The 19,696-nt window shown below is 32.7% G+C and overlaps 7 protein-coding genes and 1 non-coding gene across 8 annotated transcripts; 6 read left to right on the plus strand and 2 right to left on the minus strand.

The window, feature by feature from the left end:
• Positions 1–2,337: 2,337 nt before the first annotated feature.
• On the plus strand, positions 2,338–4,789 carry RTG2 (Rtg2p). Its single transcript, XM_020193111.1, has one exon. It carries the CDS (start codon positions 2,610–2,612, stop codon positions 4,716–4,718), a length of 2,109 nt encoding a protein of 702 aa, XP_020047864.1. The 5' UTR covers positions 2,338–2,609; the 3' UTR covers positions 4,719–4,789.
• Positions 4,790–5,324: 535 nt separating this feature from the next.
• HXK2 (hexokinase 2) lies at positions 5,325–7,211 on the plus strand. The gene has a single exon (XM_020193112.1). It carries the CDS (start codon positions 5,439–5,441, stop codon positions 6,885–6,887), a length of 1,449 nt encoding a protein of 482 aa, XP_020047865.1. The 5' UTR covers positions 5,325–5,438; the 3' UTR covers positions 6,888–7,211.
• A 57-nt stretch (positions 7,212–7,268) lies between these two features.
• Positions 7,269–8,992, minus strand: NUG1 (RNA-binding GTPase NUG1; the record flags this gene model as incomplete). Its single annotated transcript, XM_020189042.1, has 2 exons — positions 8,938–8,992; positions 7,269–8,857 (listed from the first exon to the last, which is right to left on the minus strand). Exons 1-2 carry the CDS (start codon positions 8,948–8,950, stop codon positions 7,269–7,271), a joined length of 1,602 nt encoding a protein of 533 aa, XP_020047866.1. The 5' UTR covers positions 8,951–8,992.
• Positions 8,993–9,261: 269 nt separating this feature from the next.
• Positions 9,262–11,867, plus strand: YND1 (apyrase). The gene has a single exon (XM_020193113.1). It carries the CDS (start codon positions 9,348–9,350, stop codon positions 11,778–11,780), a length of 2,433 nt encoding a protein of 810 aa, XP_020047867.1. The 5' UTR covers positions 9,262–9,347; the 3' UTR covers positions 11,781–11,867.
• Positions 11,868–11,969: 102 nt separating this feature from the next.
• RPN7 (proteasome regulatory particle lid subunit RPN7) lies at positions 11,970–13,421 on the plus strand. Its single transcript, XM_020193114.1, has one exon. The coding sequence runs from the start codon at positions 12,166–12,168 to the stop codon at positions 13,387–13,389; it is 1,224 nt and encodes a 407-aa protein (XP_020047868.1). The 5' UTR covers positions 11,970–12,165; the 3' UTR covers positions 13,390–13,421.
• Positions 13,422–13,565: 144 nt separating this feature from the next.
• On the minus strand, positions 13,566–13,639 carry ASCRUDRAFT_t63. Its single transcript has one exon. It is a non-coding gene; the product is annotated as a tRNA-Val (tRNA).
• Positions 13,640–14,976: 1,337 nt separating this feature from the next.
• Positions 14,977–17,811, plus strand: ASCRUDRAFT_7779 (C-1-tetrahydrofolate synthase; the record flags this gene model as incomplete). Its single annotated transcript, XM_020194003.1, has 1 exon — positions 14,977–17,811. The coding sequence occupies one exon, from the start codon at positions 14,977–14,979 to the stop codon at positions 17,809–17,811; it is 2,835 nt and encodes a 944-aa protein (XP_020047869.1).
• Positions 17,812–18,429: 618 nt separating this feature from the next.
• On the plus strand, positions 18,430–19,601 carry ASCRUDRAFT_80618 (Rpd3L histone deacetylase complex subunit DEP1; the record flags this gene model as incomplete). Its single annotated transcript, XM_020194514.1, has 2 exons — positions 18,430–19,503; positions 19,563–19,601. The coding sequence occupies 2 exons, from the start codon at positions 18,430–18,432 to the stop codon at positions 19,599–19,601; spliced, it is 1,113 nt and encodes a 370-aa protein (XP_020047870.1).
• Positions 19,602–19,696: the final 95 nt, after the last annotated feature.

The raw sequence follows: 19,696 nt of genomic DNA on the forward strand, positions 1-19,696 counted from the left end.
ACAAATTCCAATGTGATGTTATCTGCGTTTTCGTTTTGCACAATACTTGTCTTGTACTTGTATTCAAGCTCATTCTCATATAATATGTCAAACAACTTGCTGTTTGTGTCGTAGTATTTTGACTTCTGTCTGGGTGTTAATCTTTGATTTGGAGCCAATTTTCTGAATTCTGATGGTGAATCATCAAACGGGATAAATCTTGGAGGTCTGCTGTAATATAAATTTAGCATAGGATCGTAGTAACTGTTGTAATTGTTGTTGTAATTGTTGTTGTAATTTTCGTTGTAATTTTCGTTGTAATTGTTGTTACTGGGTGTTGGATAACTAAAAAAGCTATCGCTTAGTGAGTTGTAATTGTAGAACATTATTATAAATAGATTGATTGAGATTGATTGAAATTGATGGCAAGATAAAATAGAAAACAAAAACTATTTAGACCAGTACAACATTCTGAATGTATTTATACCAGTCAGAGCACTGGAAGCACACTTTGTCATCGTCAGCAACACCACACAGGAGGTATTTTTTAAAATTGTGAAACATAGCCAAAGATCATCTTTAACGTCACCTGCACTAAAATATTGAAGTAAATAAGAAAAGAATGAAAAACCGTTCCCGGGTCAGAGAGGTCTGTAGAACATTCTAGAAACATGTCCTGTTTGAACAGGTAAGTGGCGTATTTGTGTGAATTTTGGTGATACCTGGATGCTTTTAATGTCACCTATTATAGTGTGGATAAGAGTAGACGTGTTTTTAATAGCCATTATTATCTTTTTTTGATTGTATTAAAAATTCCAAAAGCATAGCTTTGAAATTCAGGAATTATCACTTGTCAATGTTGGTCCAATCTAACCAATTTTTTGTCAAATGAAACATCAAAAGGTATTGCAATATACATTCACCTATGATAGTAGTATTGCTATCATTAGATTCATCATTAAATAAGTTGAAGATTAATATTTTTTTCAATTTATAATCCACAGTATATCAGAATAGAATAATGAAGTTTGAAAATTAAATCAAATCAAATCAAATCAAATAGATGATGTATTTCCGAGGGCATTTGAGCGGCATATCAGCTGATTTAGTCTGATATTTTTTATATTTAAATATAGAAACTAGAACTTTCTGCGTCTATAACAACCCTACAACAAAGAAAAAAGAGCCCTGGTGGCTATTTCCGGGTAACGAGATTTGGTTTTTCCATTTAAAAAGTTTTTCTTTTTTTTAAGTAACAGCTCAGATGAGAAATAATATCATAAACTAAATTGTGATTGAAATTGTTGAAATAAATTAGATTTAACGGTATGTGTTATTTGTTCTGATGGGTTATGATTTGAATAGTTTGCTATGATTATTTGCAGTAGTACCAATTGTTCCAACTGAATTGTCCTATGTCGACATAAGCATTTATCGTTAAGTTTCAGCCTTGTATGAGCTTTTCTATTCAAATTAATTTGTTTGATCGATATAAATTTTGATTATTTAGTGTTTTCAATCCAGTATGACTAACACTCATATCTAGAGTATGTTTCAATTATTATGATTATTACGATTTTTAATAAAAACAAACCGGTTCTGTTTTTAATGATGAGAAACTTCAGTGTCGGGCGGACTTAGTTGGCTGTTTATCACTGGATTTTATCCAGTAGCTGCATTCAAAGTGTACAAAATATGAATGTTGGTAAGCGGTTGCTGATGATAATGGCACATTTCTGAAGAAGAACAAAAAGAAAATCAATAAAGTAAAATAAACCTGTCCTTTTCTGCTCTTTGTTTTGTTTATCAATTTAGAAAACGAAGAATTGTTGTAATGTAAATTAGGCACTAACAATTAGTTACTAGATGTCTCAGAAAATGAAATGTTTTTTCACAGAACTTTCCTGAAATCTTGAACTTTCTCAAAATTTCCTTACTAGGTATGTTTGAATTGATTTTTTGCTTTGAAATTAGATTGTTCGTTTGAAATGATGATCATATATTCACACTGTATGAAGTGAAATTTATAATTTTGCCTTGATTATCAAAAAAATACAACTGATTTAATGACTCTGACCTCACAATCTAATTCGATCCGCAATGATAATGCTCAAAAGCTTGCAGCCTATCTCTTTGTTCTGAAGTGATTATACTAACTCTCCAATACAGCAAGTCTAGCACTTTCCCACCAATAGAGTAATATATAGTTTTTGTAGTAACCTATTTTGTTTCACTCTCTCTTCACTTGTAAGCAGTAACTTCATCAAGGCTCTTCACCTGTTTTCACGTGCAAATCTAGCTCCATCCTCTATTTAACTCACTAAGAAGTGTCTAACTAACAGACAGCGATATCAATTGCCCTGGAACTGATCTTGAGTATCCACGATCCTATAGTATATAATCTATAGTTTCCTCTGTTTGTTTCAATCCAGCTTTCTTTGTTGGTCTTTCCCATAGCATTGCTTTTTGTGCACATTCTTCCATCTCATTCCAAGCCATATAGACCACCAACCACCACAAGTTCAATTAAAATTATCTTTCATTTCTTGGTTCTTACTTCTCAAATACTCTAGACTATTTTCCATTTAGTAATTCCATTTAGTAATTCTATTTAGTAATTCCATTTAGTAATGCCATCACCAGAGCCATCTTTATTGCCTCCAAATGAAATTGAGGCACTTTCTTCGCTAGAGCTTAAATCGAGCCAACCTAGTACAAAGGAAAAAACTAAAGAAACAGGCAAAAATGAGGATTCTAATAACAATGATCAAAAAACCAAGAACATCAGTACAACCAATATTCGAAGTATTCCTGACTTATCTTCTCCTTCTTATAGCAGTCATGATGAATCTCAATCTGTCAATCTTTATAACAATGAACCAGATTTGGTTTCTCAAGATCTTTATGCTATTGTTGATATTGGCTCAAATGGAATTCGGTTTTCTATTTCCTCAATTGCTGAACACCATGCGAGAATTATGCCATGTTTCTTTAAAGATCGACTAAACATTTCGTTGTTTGATGCTCAATATAACAATGTTTCCTCGAAATTGACCGATAAAATCCCAATTCCCGATGAAGTTATTGAAGAGGTTTGTAAAGCAATGACTAGGTTTAAATTGATTTGTCAAGATTTCGGTGTCAATAACAATAATGTCAGAGTCGTGGCAACCGAAGCAACGAGAGAAGCAAGTAACTCTGTTTTATTTAGAGATGCGATCTATCAAGCGACTAATTGGAAAGTGGAACTATTGTCAAAAGAAAGAGAGGGCCGAATTGGAGCATATGGTGTTGCCTCATCTTTTGATAAAGTGAATGGATTGTTCATGGATCTTGGAGGGGGATCTACACAATTAAGTTGGATCACATCAAACAATGGGATAATTAATACAACGAAAAAGCCAATTTCATTACCTTATGGTGCTGCAGCGTTAATTAAAAGAATTAGAACAGAAAACCAACGGGATTTATTCTTAGAGATTAAAGAAAACTACGAAAAGGCTATTGTTGAGTTATCGTCTGATATTCCGGATAGTTTGATTAAATATGCTGAAAAAAACGGCGGGTTTGATTTATTTGTGTGTGGTGGTGGATTCAGAGGATTTGGACACTTGCTATTAAGTGAAAATAAGGACTATCCAATTCCAACTATTATTAATGGATACGGTATTTCGTATAGTGAATTTGTCAATTTAGGAAATTATTTGTTGGTTAAACAGACATTGCCAAATAATAAAGATAAAGAAAATCTATTTCGGGTCTCTGAAAGAAGAAAACAGCAATTGCCGGCAGTTGGGTTATTAATTTCTTCGGCATTTGATGTATTACCACGATTTAACACCATTTATTTTTCTCAAGGAGGAGTTAGAGAAGGTGCGTTGTTTGAGAAATTTTCTCCCAGGGTTCGATCATTGGACCCATTGATTATTGCAACAAGACCTTATGCACCATTATTAGTGAAGCAGTATTTGAAATTGTTGTTGTCTTCCTTGCCAAATGAAAAATATATTCCATATGATGTTTACTACCGAATTGCGCCAAGTTTGTGCAATTTGGCATTTGTACATTGTAATTATCCAAAGGAGTTGCAATCAACGGCTGCATTACATGTTGCTACAACGGGCGTTATTGCTGGTGCTCATGGATTGTCTCACAAGGCAAGAGGATTAACTGGGATAGCATGTTGTGAAAGATGGGGAGGCGATTTGCCGGAAATCGAAAACAATTATAAAAACTCGTTAATCAAGTTGTGCATTGAAGAGAGTTCAAATAAGGTTGAAAAATTCAAGACCATCTTTTGGACAATCTATATTGGCAAGATAATGCATATAATTTGCGGGATTCATCCGGGAGGAAACATTAGAGAAACAGCAATTCGATTTAAAATTAAAGTTTTGAACAACAACAATATTAGTGCTCCCTCCACAGGTAACACAAGCACCAGTAACAGTGGCAATAGTAATATTGACATGATTGTTAATGACGATTCGATGGTTGATCTCTCTATGAGCGAGAGAGAGACAGAAAGGGAGAACAGAGTCAAAAACCAGTTGGCGGCAAAACAGTTCAACCAGGAACCTAAGTTTGAGATAATTTTCCAAATTATCAAAAACGATATTCGAATGGGATTAAGTGTCAAAAACCGAATCAAAAAGGAGCAAAAGAGAATTCGCAAATTGAGCAAGGTTTACAATATCAAGATAAAGCTCGATATTGAGTTGTTGGACAAATTCGATTAGGTGCAGACGTTCAAATGAAACAGACAAGATAGCCTGCAGACCGGATATATAAACAAATAAATACAAATAATAACAGCCATAAGCAAATATTTTCAAAGATAACCATAATCAGAGCAAACAGATGCCAGTATCCAAAGCATCTCCTATATGGATTTGTTCACTCAGTACAGGCGCTCTAACTGTATAGCGCGAAATCTGGGGAACTGTAACTCGGCTGGACCCACACTGCTGGAGTCTGCTTACCCAAACAGGACCGAGTCGCCAGCCCGGAGAAACGCCTGTTCGTGTCCGTTCGCGGCTAAGATCGTCCACCACCGGACGCTGGCCGACTAACCTTCGTAGACGTCCCGTACAGTCGCCGGTCTTCGAGCGGGGTTTCGGCGCCCCCACAGAGACGAGCGCTGTGCTGCGGCAGCAAATCAGCGTCAACATGGCCTAATCGGGACGTAGATAGCACCGCGGAGCGTCGGGGCATCTCCGAGCACAGGGCTGGAAATGCGCCGAAAAAGAGCTGCTTTTAGTGTCACTGTTTTCTGAACTTTTCTGAAGTGCCCCAGGCCTGAGGTATAAATAGCAAGCAATTCGCTTCTTTGTTGAAATCTCGATCTTACTTCAAACACATCAAAGTCTTCTGCTGTTTAGCTTATTTATTTTTCACTGTTTTCCAGTTACTTATTCTTGTTTTATCTCGCTGCTTCACATATTCAATCCGATTTAAAGATGGTTCACTTAGGCCCCAAAAAACCTCAACACAGAAAAGGTTCCATGATGGATGTTCCAAGAGACTTGATTGAAGAAATCAAGGTCTTGAAGTCTATATTCTCTGTTTCTCCAGCCAAATTGAGACAAATCACAGACCACTTCAGATCTGAACTAGAAAAGGGTTTATCTGTCAATGGTGGCAATATCCCAATGATTCCAACATGGGTCCTTGATTATCCAACCGGCAAGGAATCTGGATCATATTTAGCAATTGATTTAGGTGGCACCAATCTAAGAGTTGTTCTTGTCAATTTGTTGGGAAACAGAGATTTTGATACCACCCAATCCAAATACTCTTTACCAAGAAAAATTAGAACTGCCACTGCCGATGAATTATTCGATTTTATCGCAACCTCAATCCAAGAGTTTCTTCATGAACAATACCCCGATGGTTGCAAAGAAGAAATTCCCTTAGGTTTCACCTTCTCTTATCCTGCTACTCAATCTGCTATCAATACTGGTCTTCTACAAAGATGGACAAAAGGCTACGATATCAAAAATGTTGAAAATCATGACGTTGTACCAATGTTGCAAAAGGCCCTAAAACAAAAAAATTTGCCAATCACTGTTGTAGCTTTAATCAACGATACAACTGGTACTCTAGTTGCCTCTCATTATACCGATCCAAAGGCTGAAATGGGCTTGATTTTCGGTACAGGCTGCAATGGTGCTTATTATGAATTAATCAAAAATGTTCCAAAATTACAGAAAGATCTACCAAAGGATATCTCCCCAGACTCTCCAATTGCAATTAACTGTGAATATGGTGCCTTTGATAATGAACATAAAGTTCTTCCCAGAACTAAATACGATATCATAATCGACGAACAATCCCCAAGACCTGGTCAACAATCTTTCGAAAAAATGATCTCAGGCTATTACCTTGGTGAATTATTAAGATTAGTCATGTTAGATTTACACCAAAAGGGTTTACTCTTTGAAAATCAGTCCTGCGATAAACTAAAAATCCCCTTCCACTTAGATACTTCATTCCCTGCAAAAATTGAAGAAGATCCTTTTGAAAATTTAAGTGATGTCAAAGACTTGATTTTAGATGAATTAAACATCCATGCTAACATAGCTGAAAGAAAGCTAATTAGAACTTTAGCCGAATTAATCGGTACAAGAGCTTCAAGATTATCAATCTGTGCCGTTGCTGCTATTTATCAAAAAAGAGGCTTTACCAAAACTGTTCATGCTGCTGCCGATGGTTCAGTTTTCAACAAATATCCAGATTTCCAATCAAGAGCAACTCAAGCTTTAGCTGATATCTTTGACTGGAAAATGCCAAAAGATCAATATCCAATTGTCTTAGTTCCTGCTGAGGATGGTTCAGGCGCTGGTGCTGCAATAATCGCTGCTCTAACTGAAAACCGTATAGAAGCTGGTTTATCAATTGGTTTATAATATATTCCTCCATATTAATCAATCATAATAATCATCATAATCATAACTATAATAATTACTAAATAATTATTAATACTTCATTATTCTTTTGCTTTATCATTGTGTGTGTGTTTATTTGTTGTTTTTTTTTTCCTTCTTTCATTTCTTTCATATTTCTTTTTCCTTTTTTTAACTTCTAGTCTCGGTTTGTGTTTTTATAGAATAGAGTGCTTGTTCATCCTAATTTTTATCTTACTTTTTATTTTGACATTTTATATTAATCACTACATTAACACTATATAAGTTATATATAATCTAATAATCACAATAAAAAAAAAAGATTTAAAAAAAAAGTTGTTTATTAATGTAGAATAATGTTTACTATATGCTAAAAAGTTTTTCTTATGCCATAACTTGATCTTGTTCAACATTATCAATACCAGTGCTCCTAAATAATTCATCTAAATCAAATTCTTTACTCCATTGCTTCACAATAGTAACTTGATCAGTCTTGGGCAACTCTTTATTGTTTCTTATATTTTTAAATTCTTTAACATTCTTTGGTGGTAAAGTCCAACAAATTATCTTCCCATCTTTCCAATCATTTAAAATACTCAATGCTGCACTATCAAGATTTGGAACTCCTCCTTTGCCTAGTCTTCCTCTTTTTCTTGCAACATGAACCAATATTTGTTTAGTATAATTTTTTAAATTAATATTTGGTATTGGTGGTAATTCATAATATTTTTCAAAATTTTCAAACGGATCGGAATTTTCTAAATTAATAATCCGTTTAATCAACAATTGAATTGCATTTGTTGGATCTTTTATAAATTTATTTGATAATGCATTTAATAAAACTAATTTATACTCCTGCTCTTTCTTAAATTGGTTCAATTTACTATTATTCTTAACACCAACTGGTGTATTTGGGAAAATAATACCGGGTGAATCAAGAATCTTTAACTTGTTATCTATTTTGACTTCACGTAATGAAGTCGTCACCCCAGCTTGATTACCAACTGGACAAGCCTTTGATGACCTATTAAACCTAGAGGTTAATGAATTTATAATAGACGATTTTCCAACATTTGGATAGCCAATAACACCAACAACAATAGATCTTTTTAAATTACTTTTATTTGCATAGGTTTTCAATGACTGCAAAAGATTTTTCGATGTGACTGCTTGAGAAAAATTCTTATTAAAACTAGTTGTAGTGTTTGATCTTGCAGCAGAATTTCCTGATGCTGCTTTAATGGGTATAGTAGGAAATTGTGATTTAAAATATGTTAACCACAATTGAAGTATATTATCTGGGATCAAATCTATCTTATTTAATATAAATATTAATCTTTTGTTAGGATCGCTTAAAACAGCTTCTTCAACTTTTCTTGATCTAGTTGTTTCTGGGTCTCTGGCATCAAGAACATATAATATTACATCTGATGCCTCAACAACAGCTTTAAAAATCTTATCATAGGCTTTTCTTGACTTATCCATATCATTTGGAATAATAGATTCGTCATCAGAGTATTCAATTTCATGATCCACTATATCCAATTCATTTTCAATCTCTTTTTCCATTATGTCTTCGTCTTCGTCTTCACCATCATCCCCGTTAAACTCTTTGGCGGCTTGTTGAGCAGAAGCCAATAATGCAGCCAATGGATTAGAGCCTTCATCTTCAATTTCTTCGTCTTCTCCAATTTGACTTTGTTCATCATCATTATTCTGATTTTGTTCATTTCCTGCAACAATTTTTTCTTGTTTAAGACGCTCTTTCTCTAGCTGATCTTGCAACCTCTTGTTCTCGATTTGTGAAAGAATTTTATCTTTATAAGGAAAACTAGATGGGATTCCAGGATCCTTTTTTTTAGATCTCCATGTTGGATCCTTCTTTGAAGACTTTCTGTCTTTTCTTCTTTGAGCTGCAGCTTTCTTCTTAATTCCCTCCCTCATACGGGTAGTGGTTCTTTTACTTGTTGGTTCTACGGTAAACGTGTTAGAATTCTGCTTTTCAATACCATAACCAGGAATTTCTTAACAAAAATTTATCAATATAACATACTTCTTACTTTCATTTTAGTTTATGATTCCTATAATCCTGTATTGTTCTGGATTTTAAAATATTCTCTATCAAACTCCAGTCTGAAAAATTTCAACAAAATTTTTTTTTCAAATCAAAACAAAGAGGCTGGTGCAGGCTGATGTTCTGTGGCGAGTGAAAAATATTTTTTCTCCGTAGATGTATGCTATTATCGAAAATGTCTCAAAAAGGTAGTTATTTTTTGGCGGAGATATTTTGTTCTTTAACAACAAAAACTCGTTTTTTCTGTATTTTGTTTTTTAACTTCAGCTCCAGATCCAGAAAATTGACAAAGAAATGTGTTAACTATTATCAGCTTATCGATTATTTTGATATCATCGTTTTGTTTTTTTTCATCATTTTAATTTTTAGTTATTGGATTTAATCTTAGAATGTCAAATTATGACAGATATGGGATAGTGATAGATTCTGGCTCCTCAGGATCAAGATTGCAGATATTTAAATGGGAAGATCCATTATATACTAAAATACACTCTATTAATGAAAGTATTCTTTCCTCTATACCTCAAGTTGTTCAAGAGTCTGACTGGAATAAAAAAACCTCCCCAGGTTTGTCAACTTTTAATAACAACTATAAAAAAATATGGTCAAAACACCTTAAAAGTTTAATTAAATTTGCTGAATCTAAGATTCCAAAGGAAAAAATCCCAGAAACACCAATTTTTTTACAAGCTACTGCTGGTATGAGATTATTACCTGAAAAGTCTCAATTAAAAATATTGGAAACTGTCTGCAAAAGTTTAAAAGAAAAATCTGATTTTTTGGTCACGAATTGTCAAGAACAAATTCAAATTATTAATGGTGAACAAGAAGGCATTTATGGATGGATTGGTTTAAATTACTTATTAAGTAATTTTAATAATTACAATTCATTGAATAAAAGCCATTTCTCTTATGGGTTTATGGATATGGGTGGTGCTTCAACTCAAATTGCTTTTGTTCCTTCAAATGCTTCAGATTTGATAAATCATAAAGACGATTTATCTAAAGTTTTTTTAAGAAATGTTAATGGGGACTTGCAACAATGGAATATATTTGTTTCTACATGGCTAGGATTTGGTGCCAACCAGGCCAGAAAAAGATATCTCAACCAGCTAATCTCTTTGATACTATTAGATGATTTAACATCTAATGATAATGATATAATAAATGACCCATGTCTGCAAAAGGGGTTAAATTTTGATTTTTATTCATCCATGGACAAAAAGACTCATAAAATTAGAGGAATTGGTGATTACGAAATGTGCATTAGAATTCAATATCCTTTATTATTGAAAAACCTACCATGTATTGATGAACCATGTCTTTTCAATGGTGTTCATGTACCGGAAATTAATTATGAAAAAGATAAATTTATTGGAATTTCTGAATATTGGTATAATACTAATGACATTTTCCAAATGGGTGGTCAATATAATTTTTTGAAATTTAATGAAAAAGTAAAAGAATTTTGTGAAACTGATTGGAAGACTATTGAACAAAATAATGAAAATGGCCTTTATAATGACATTCCAATTGATTATTTAAAAGATTCTTGCTTTAAATGTGGTTGGGTTGTTAATATATTACACGAAGGTTTCAATCTACCCAGAATCGATATTGATTCAAAATCAATTAATAAAATGAGTAAGGGAAAAGAAACTGAAAATATATTTCAAAGTGCTGGAACAATTGCAGGTGCTGAGCTTTCTTGGACCTTAGGTAAAATATTATTATACGCCTCAAGTCAAGTTCCACTCTCAAAGCATAACCCAAATGAAAAACAAATTGTGGGAATTCTACCTAGCGAGTTTGATGATAATAGAAATTTTTTACCTGGTGGGATTGATTTATCAATTAATACAAATTTTGAACAGATTACGCCAATTTTTTCTTCTTTTCTTAATTTTTTTTCTTATTTTTTTTTAATATTTATCATATTCGGAATAATTATGGTTTTAATCAGCACTAGAGCTAATGGGGGTAATAAATTTTTGAATTCAATTTCCATTAAAAGTGGCTTAAATTTTAGTATCTTTAAAAAATTTAACTATATTGTGGATAAAATATTGAATTTTGTTGAAAGATTACTTAAAAAGATATTGGCAAGAAGACACTTCAGAAGAACTGTCTCAATTAATAGCGGGTTTGAACTTGATAATGCATTTACAGATATTGAAGGAGGAAATTTATTTTCTATGAAAAGATCAGCTACTACTCCAAGAATGAACAAAGTGCCAAACTCATCGTTTTATAGAAGTTTTTCAAACAGCAGTTCAACATCAGTTTACAGTATTAACAATGGATTTAATTCGGTAAACGGAAACAATGGATTTTTAAATAATTCAAAATCATATTTCAACTCTAATTTTGAATTTCAATCATTAGGAAATAGAAATAATTTGAATTTGAATACAAATTTGATAAATAGTAATTCTGCTGGAATAAATGTTGAAATAGAACCACCGACCCCATTGGCTCAAAAATCTGGTAATAGTAATTCAAATGTTTTATTTACTACAGATGGTTCTTCTTCCAGCTTATACAATGTGGATATCAATGATGATGACCAGAATGATAATCATAATAATAATAATAATAATAGGAATAGTTATCTAAATGACAAGTCAATGTCTTTCAGTCTGATTGAGAATACAAATGAAACCAGTATAACATTAAATAATCTGCCGACAAATTCGCATTTTCCACAATTGAGGTCTCGCACAAGTAATGCTAATATCCATATTAATCTGAATGGGAATGAAAATGAAAATGAAAATCGGGTAATTTTGGAAGAAAACAGTAATAATGAAAAAAAAATATAATTCTGAGTTAAATTTATCTTTCAATTTTAGAAAGCAAAGTATTTGAAATTTATTGTTAAAGTATGACAAAAGTAAATGTTTAGGGAGTTTTTCAGCAATTTGTAGAAAAATTAATATTTTTTGTTTTCGTTTTTTTAACTTATATTTAAATGAACATTATTTTTGCATATTTTATCATTAATTCGAATTAAAAAGTATTAGAAACCGTAAAAACATGCTGAGATTATTCATTATACATTCACGTGATTTGGAAATTTCTTTTAAAAAGGTGAAATATAAACTTCAGTTGAGTTGATTCATAGATTTGGAGTCAAAAGACCAACTCAATTCTTTATCAACAAAATTTGCGTAATTACAATTTTATTACTATAGGCTCTTATTTTCAATGTCTGATAACAATTTAAATAACGACGTTGCCAAAATTCCAGATTTTGATTTATCTCAATCTGTTTTTTTATTGAAAAACCCAGCTCTTTCATCTCGCCACCCAAAGGCATTGGAATATTTATTAAGTGAGATCGAAAAGGAGAGATTAGGTCCATATTATTGCTATCTTCACAATGATTGTTTTACAAAGGATAATTCTGTTTTTCCATGGAATGAAGAGTTGTATAACTCAATAAAATTGGATAATGAAAAGGAAATTGCAACAATTAAAGATAAGATAAAAGAAGCGGAAAATGACGATGAAGGTGAATTAGAAATTGTCAAGGGGTATACAGAACTAGGAGAATATTATGCTAAGATTGGAGATAGAGAGAATGCAATTATTACATTAAGAAAAGCATTTGAGTTGACGCCATCAACAGGATCTAAAATTGATATTTTATTAACAATTTCCAGAATTGGTTTTTTTTTCGATGATTTAATATTTATTAAAAAAATATTAGAAGAAACCAGTTCATTGATCGATAAAGGGGGAGATTGGGAGCGCAGAAATCGTTTTAAAACATACAAGGGAATTTATTTGATGTCAATTAGAAATTTCAGTGAAGCTTCATCATTATTAATTGATTCCTTAACAACATTTACATCGAGTGAAATATCAAGCTACGAACAAATTGCTCAATTTGCATCAATATCAGGGGTTGTATCATTGGATAGAAAAACTCTCAAGAGCAAGATTGTTGAGTCATCGGAAATTTTATCATTGAAATCATCATCTCCAGGATTATTACCAATTATAAATTTAACTAATTCACTTTATAACTGTGAATATTCCAAATTTTTCAAGTATCTTTCTGAGGTTAACGATGAAGTCTTAGTTCCCTCAAAGTATTTATCAAGACACGCATCATATTATTTAAGAGAGATGAGAAGAAAAGCCTATTCCCAATTATTGGAAAGTTACAAGTCTTTGTCATTAAAATCGATGGCAGATCAATTTGGGGTCAGTATTGAGTTTCTTGATAATGATTTATGTAAATTCATCCAAAATAATAAGGTCAATTGTGTTATTGATAGGGTCAATGGAATTGTCGAGACAAATAGACCCGACAATAAGAATGCTCAGTATCAATTATTGATTAAACAAGGAGACGCATTGTTAACAAAACTACAAAAATATGGTGCTGCTGTTAGATTGAGTGGTACTGAAAGAGTTGCATAGATAGTTGATAATTATATATTTATTCAACGGTCAATAAAAGTCTATCTTTAATTGTTCCTTAAATTTAAGTGAGATATTCAAAAAAAAAAAGTAATTGTAAATATGATGTGGTAGATTAAACTGTGTACTTTGAATAGTGAAAAATATTAAATAGAATGTAAAAAATAGCAAAAAAATGATTTTGCCCAGGATCGAACTGGGGACGTTCTGCGTGTTAAGCAGATGCCATAACCGACTAGACCACAAAACCATTTTCTATTGTACGGAATTATGCAAAAACTTATTAGCTGTTAGGTGTTATTACCAGCTGTATTACGATTTATTTGGACTAGATTTCGAGTGGATTGCTGGAAACTTAAACAAAAAACGTTGTGTGTGTAACATCCCATCTCCTACAATATATTATTATCTCATTGAATGCCAGCACAATGAGGAAGCAAGAACATTCACAGGCATAAGTCCTCTGGAACTTGGTTCAGAGAGGCCTACCCAACTTAAGCAACTTTTAGGTACAAGAAAAGGAATCAAAAAGTTGGTTAGTTTTCTAGAAAGGGCATGGGACCTAAAACTCTTAAGATCCTAAATTCCTTTTCATCTGATTTGTGGGTTTTCTTCCTGTAAGTTCAGGTTTTCCTTCACCTCGCTTAGAATTAAAGAGTCGGTTTTTGGTTATATATTAAACAATAGTTTTATAGCTACTATATAGGTCTTCGAGTCCCACATGGCTGGCTTTCGGTCACAGAATAAATAATAATAACGTATTACGATTGCTATTACTCGGATCTCACTTTGCCTTCTGAATTGCCTTCCTATAAATATCTTTTTTGTAGCGACTTGTAGTCTTTCTCATTTGTTTTTTGTTTTATCGCCATCTGGTCTGTGTTTAAATTGATTTATAGATATATCTGCAAATTTTCAACCAAATTGATCTCGAAAATGACAAAAGACTCAAAGAAAGTATCCACTACTGTTATGCCATCAAGTGAAGGTAAACAACATACTTTGGGAGAGCCTGGTATTTTCCTCCCTGAAGATCCTCATAAAATCAAGGCTTTTACTGAATTCTCCACTGTTGACCCCAAAACTTTGAACGAAGATAAATAGTTATTAGAAATAACTATATTTATAGTTTATATATCAATTACTAGTCTACTCTATACAATGTTGATATCCCTTGTTTTCTACGTTTTCGAGATACCATATACCCTAATTTTTATAGAAACACACCCACCATACACACACTTTTACTGATAATATTGTTTTTTTTCTGAAAAATACACGACATTTATGCCATACTCGCAATTCCAATTGTTGTAGCACCAAAAGAAGCAGAAGAAGCAAAACATCTCTGGCCTGCATCGGCCCAATTTCCGTCTCTCATCGCTGGTTTTGGTTAAGCTTTTGGGAGTTGCCTGTTTGGGTGATGAAAATTGTTGAGACGATAACCATTAAATTTTCATATGGTTATTGTCTGACTTTCTATTAGATAAAAATTGTTTTGCCTGTTTGTTTCCCTTTTTTTTTCTCTTTCTTTTTACTTCTTACTGTTTTTATTCGCTCTAACTCAGTAATCTTCTGGTTCTGATCATGATTGCTGAAATAATTGATGGCAAGGCTATTGCTGCCAGTATTCGCTCAAATATTAAAAATGAAATCATTTCAATTAAATCAAAGGTTCCAACTTTCAACCCTTCATTCACAATCATTCAGGTTGGTGCAAGACCAGATTCCTCCACTTATGTTAGAATGAAATTGAAAGCTGCAAAGGAGTCTGGTATTGAATGCGATTTATTAAATTTGCCTGATACTGTGACTAATGATGAAATCCTAACCCAAATTGAGATCTTGAACAATAATCCAAAAATCCACGGCTTGATCGTTCAGTTACCATTACCAAATCACATTGATGAAAAATTAATTACTTCTGCTGTTGACAATAAAAAAGATGTTGATGGATTTGGCACCGAAAATATCGGTGAAATCTCAAAGAAAAATGGCGATCCTCTATTCTTACCCGCTACTCCAAAGGGTATTATGAAATTATTATCTGAATCAAATGTAGACTTGGTTGGTAAAAACTGCGTTGTTTTAGGTAGATCAGACATAGTTGGTTCACCTATGTCCAATCTTTTAAGAAATGCTGATGCAACTGTTACTACTTTACATTCAAAATCTAAGAATATAGATTTTTTCCTTAAAAATGCTGATATCGTGGTCTCGGCCATTGGTAGGTCAAACTTCGTTAAAGCTGATTCCTTGAAGAAAGATGTCATTGTCATTGATGTCGGCACTAATTTCGTTCCCGACTCAACTAAGAAATCTGGTTCAAGGATGGTTGGTGATGTTGATTTTGAATCAGTTTCTCAAGTCGCCTCAAAAATTACTCCAGTTCCAGGTGGTGTTGGTCCAATGACGGTTGCCATGTTATTAGAAAATGTCCTTATCTCTGCAAAAAGATTTAATGAGTTAGGTTATTCATTTGCAAAACCAGATTTTACTCCATTAAGATTGAATTTATTAAAACCTGTTCCATCCGATTTTGAAATTTCAAGAGCTCAAAAGCCTAAAAAAATTACTCAGATTGCTAAAGAATCTGGAATTCTTTCCTCTGAACTCGAACCCTATGGCTCAACTAAGGCTAAAATTAAGTTGTCCATATTGGATCGTCTTGCAAATAAAAAAAATGGTAAATACATTTTAGTCACCGGAATCACACCAACTCCATTAGGTGAGGGTAAATCAACTACCACTGTCGGTTTAGCTCAAGCTTTGGGTGCTCATTTAAACAAAACTGTATTTGCGAATGTTCGTCAACCTTCAATGGGTCCAACTTTTGGTATTAAAGGTGGTGCTGCAGGTGGCGGCTATTCTCAAGTTATTCCAATGGACGAGTTCAATATGCATCTTACTGGTGATATTCATGCAATTTCAATGGCTAATAATTTATTAGCTGCTGCAATTGATACAAGAATCTTTCACGAAAATACTCAAAAAGATCCTGCTTTATATAGAAGATTAGTTCCTGCTAAAAAAGGAAAGAGATCTTTCACTAAATCCATGCTAAGAAGATTAGAAAAATTAGGAATCAATAAAACCGATCCAAATGATTTGACTCCAGAAGAAGTCTCAAAGTTTGTTAGATTAGATATCGACCCAGATTCAATTACCTGGAGAAGAGTAGTTGATTGCAACGATAGATTTCTTCGAGGTATCACAATCGGTGAAGCTCCAACTGAAAGAGGTATGACAAGGAAAACTGGATTTGATATTTCCGTTGCATCAGAATGTATGGCAATTTTAGCATTGGCAAATTCGTTAGAAGACTTAAGAGAAAGATTAGGAAAAATTGTTGTTGCTTCATCAAAAGCAGGTGTTCCGGTAACTTGTGAGGATATTGGTGCTGCTGGTGCTTTAACTGCTTTATTGGTTGATGCAATCAAACCAACCATTATGCAAACATTAGAAGGAACACCAGTTTTTATTCATGCTGGTCCTTTTGCTAATATTTCAATCGGTGCAAACTCAGTTTTATCAGATAAAATTGCTTTAAAATTAGCTGGTGTTGATTCAGCTTTATCAGAAGAGGAAATCAAAGAACAACAAGGCTATGTCATTACTGAGGCAGGTTTTGATTTTACCATGGGTGGTGAAAGATTTATCAATATTAAATGCAGATCCTCTGGTTTAGAACCAGATGTTGTTATCATTGTTGCTACTGTTAGAGCATTAAAAGTTCATGGTGGTGGTCCAGATGTTAAAGCTGGGTCACCATTGGCACAAGAATACACTCAAGAAAACATTGAATTATTACAAAAGGGATGTGCTAACTTAGCTAAACATATTTCTAATGCTAAAGAGTATGGTTTGCCAATTATTGTTGCCATTAATAAGATGACATCAGATACTGATAAAGAGCATGAAGTCATTCGTCAAGCCTCAATTAAAGCCGGAGCAGTTGACGCTATCGTTTCTAACCATTGGGAAGAAGGTGGTAAAGGAGCAGTAGATTTAGCCAAGGGTGTTATTGAAGCATCCAATTTACCAAAATATTTCAATTTTCTTTATTCAGTTGATAATTCTGTTGATGAAAAAATTTCTAAAATTGCAAAAGTCATGTATGGTGCAAGTAAAGTAGAATTTTTACCGGAAGCCCAAAGGAAGATAGATTTATATACTCGACAAGGATTTGGTAAGTTGCCAATTTGCATTGCTAAAACTCAATATTCTCTTTCTCATGATGCCAACCTAAAGGGTGTTCCTACTGGATTTACATTTCCAATAAGAGACGTCAGAGCCAGTATTGGAGCAGGTTATTTATATGCCTTAGCTGCTGAAATCCAGACAATTCCCGGGTTACCAACTCATTGTGGATTCATGAATGTGGAAGTTAATGAAGATGGTGAAATTGATGGTTTATTTTAATCAAATCAATTTATTTTCAAATTTTACTTTTTTTCAATTCTTTTTTATGTGTTTTGTTCTTAAATTCAACATTTAAGACGTCATTAATATTCTTTTTTAAAATGGTGTTCTCCAAAAGGAGAGGATAAAATTTTTTAATTTTATTTTTGTTTGTTTTTTATTCAATTTCTATAGTCTTTTCACTTAATATTCTTCAACATGTATTTAATTCACGAAACATCTCTTACATCTAAAAAGATACAATATAAAAACGATTATCACAGGACCAAATAAGACCAGCACAATTATGTAAAACGTATTGATTACTAAATGTTATAAGATTATAAATTTCACGTGATTTAAACTTTTATATCTATTATGTAATACGGATATGATCCCTTTTTTAAAGGGCAAACAGACACTGAACTCAGATTGTTTTATTCACTGTATTTTGCATGTTATATTTTGTAATTTTTATCTCATATTTTATTTTAAACGTTGGTTGATTATTTGTTTTTGTTGGCTGTTAAGACAATGGAGAACTCTTCGTTTTCTACTTCACATTCGTGCTCTCATTCTCATTCTGCCTCACATTCTACTTCTGTTTTCAATTCAAATTCAAATTCAAACTCTATAGTGATGACCGAAGATACTGCCCTAACAAGTTTTTCTAACAGCTCAAATAATGATGGGGATAATAGCAACAGAGACAGTAACAATTTAAGTGTTCTTTTAAACAACTCTTCTCCTAATACCACTGGCTCTTCTAAGACGACATCTAATTCCATTTTATCAAATAACGAAAAATTTAATCAAAATACAGACGAGATTCAAATTCAAATCGATCCTATAAAACAAGAATCTGGCGATATAAGCGATCAGAACATTCTTCAAGATAATGATATTACTAAAGACAAAGAGAATAATGATATAGAAAATTCAGATGTAGAAATGGAAGATATCAATCAAATAAATAATAATGAGGAAGAAATAGAAAAAATATCCTTAATAACTGTGTTTGATAAGGACTCCTCTAAAGATAATAAAAGCACTGATAAGGATAGCCCTATTGGAGAAAATAACCATGAAAATAGGCAATGTGGGGACGAAAATGATAGTAAGAATGGAAATAAAGTTGAAAATGAAAATGAAACCAAGATTGAAAATAACTCCAATGGTAGCAATAATAATGAAAATGATAGAATGGAAATACATCATGATAAAGACAATTATAACACAAAAGAATTATCAAGTGACTCCAATGGTATTAATAATCTACTAATAAATAACCTTATTGAAAAAACAATAAATGATTCAATTTCAGATAATAGAAACAACTCAAAACAAGAAAAAATCAAAGACAATCCCAAAAATAACACTGAAGAAGATACTCCAAAAAATAATCAGATAGAAAATCTACCAGAAAAAAATGATAAAGAGAATGAAAAGGAGGAAAATATACAGATCGAGAAAGAACTAACTGAAGAGGAAATAAAAGAAAGGGAAAAACAAGAACTAATCAAGTTTCGTCAAGAAGCAATTGAATCACTTAAAGATATTGAAATCCACTTTGCTAAGCTAAAAGATCGTTTGTATGAGGATAAACTATCCAGATATAAAAGCGAGATCGAAATGTGTATAAATGGATCCCATCCTTCACTAAGAATAATGTACGAAAAAATTGAAAAAGATAGAAACCAAAAAATCAACTTGGTCCATAAAAGAACCAAATACGAACTCGAGTGTGTGGAGAATCAAATAAGGGCCCAAAGATATTCGATACACCAGCAGTTCTTCAAGGACTCAGTTGAGTTCAAGGAAAAGCTTCTCAGAAAAAGCTCTCTGAACTGGTATCAAATATATAGAGAAAAAACAATCTTGGACAATTCGATATAGCATCATAAAA

This window comes from Ascoidea rubescens (genome assembly GCF_001661345.1).
Source record: "Ascoidea rubescens DSM 1968 unplaced genomic scaffold ASCRUscaffold_5, whole genome shotgun sequence".
NCBI lineage: Eukaryota > Fungi > Ascomycota > Saccharomycetes > Ascoideales > Ascoideaceae > Ascoidea > Ascoidea rubescens.

Bases quoted from the DNA above. Each gene is read 5' to 3' on its own strand.
- RPN7 (XM_020193114.1), top strand. From the start codon at position 12,166: ATGTCTGATAACAATTTAAATAACGACGTTGCCAAAATTCCAGATTTT.
- YND1 (XM_020193113.1), top strand. From the start codon at position 9,348: ATGTCAAATTATGACAGATATGGGATAGTGATAGATTCTGGCTCCTCA.
- HXK2 (XM_020193112.1), top strand. From the start codon at position 5,439: ATGGTTCACTTAGGCCCCAAAAAACCTCAACACAGAAAAGGTTCCATG.
- RTG2 (XM_020193111.1), top strand. From the start codon at position 2,610: ATGCCATCACCAGAGCCATCTTTATTGCCTCCAAATGAAATTGAGGCA.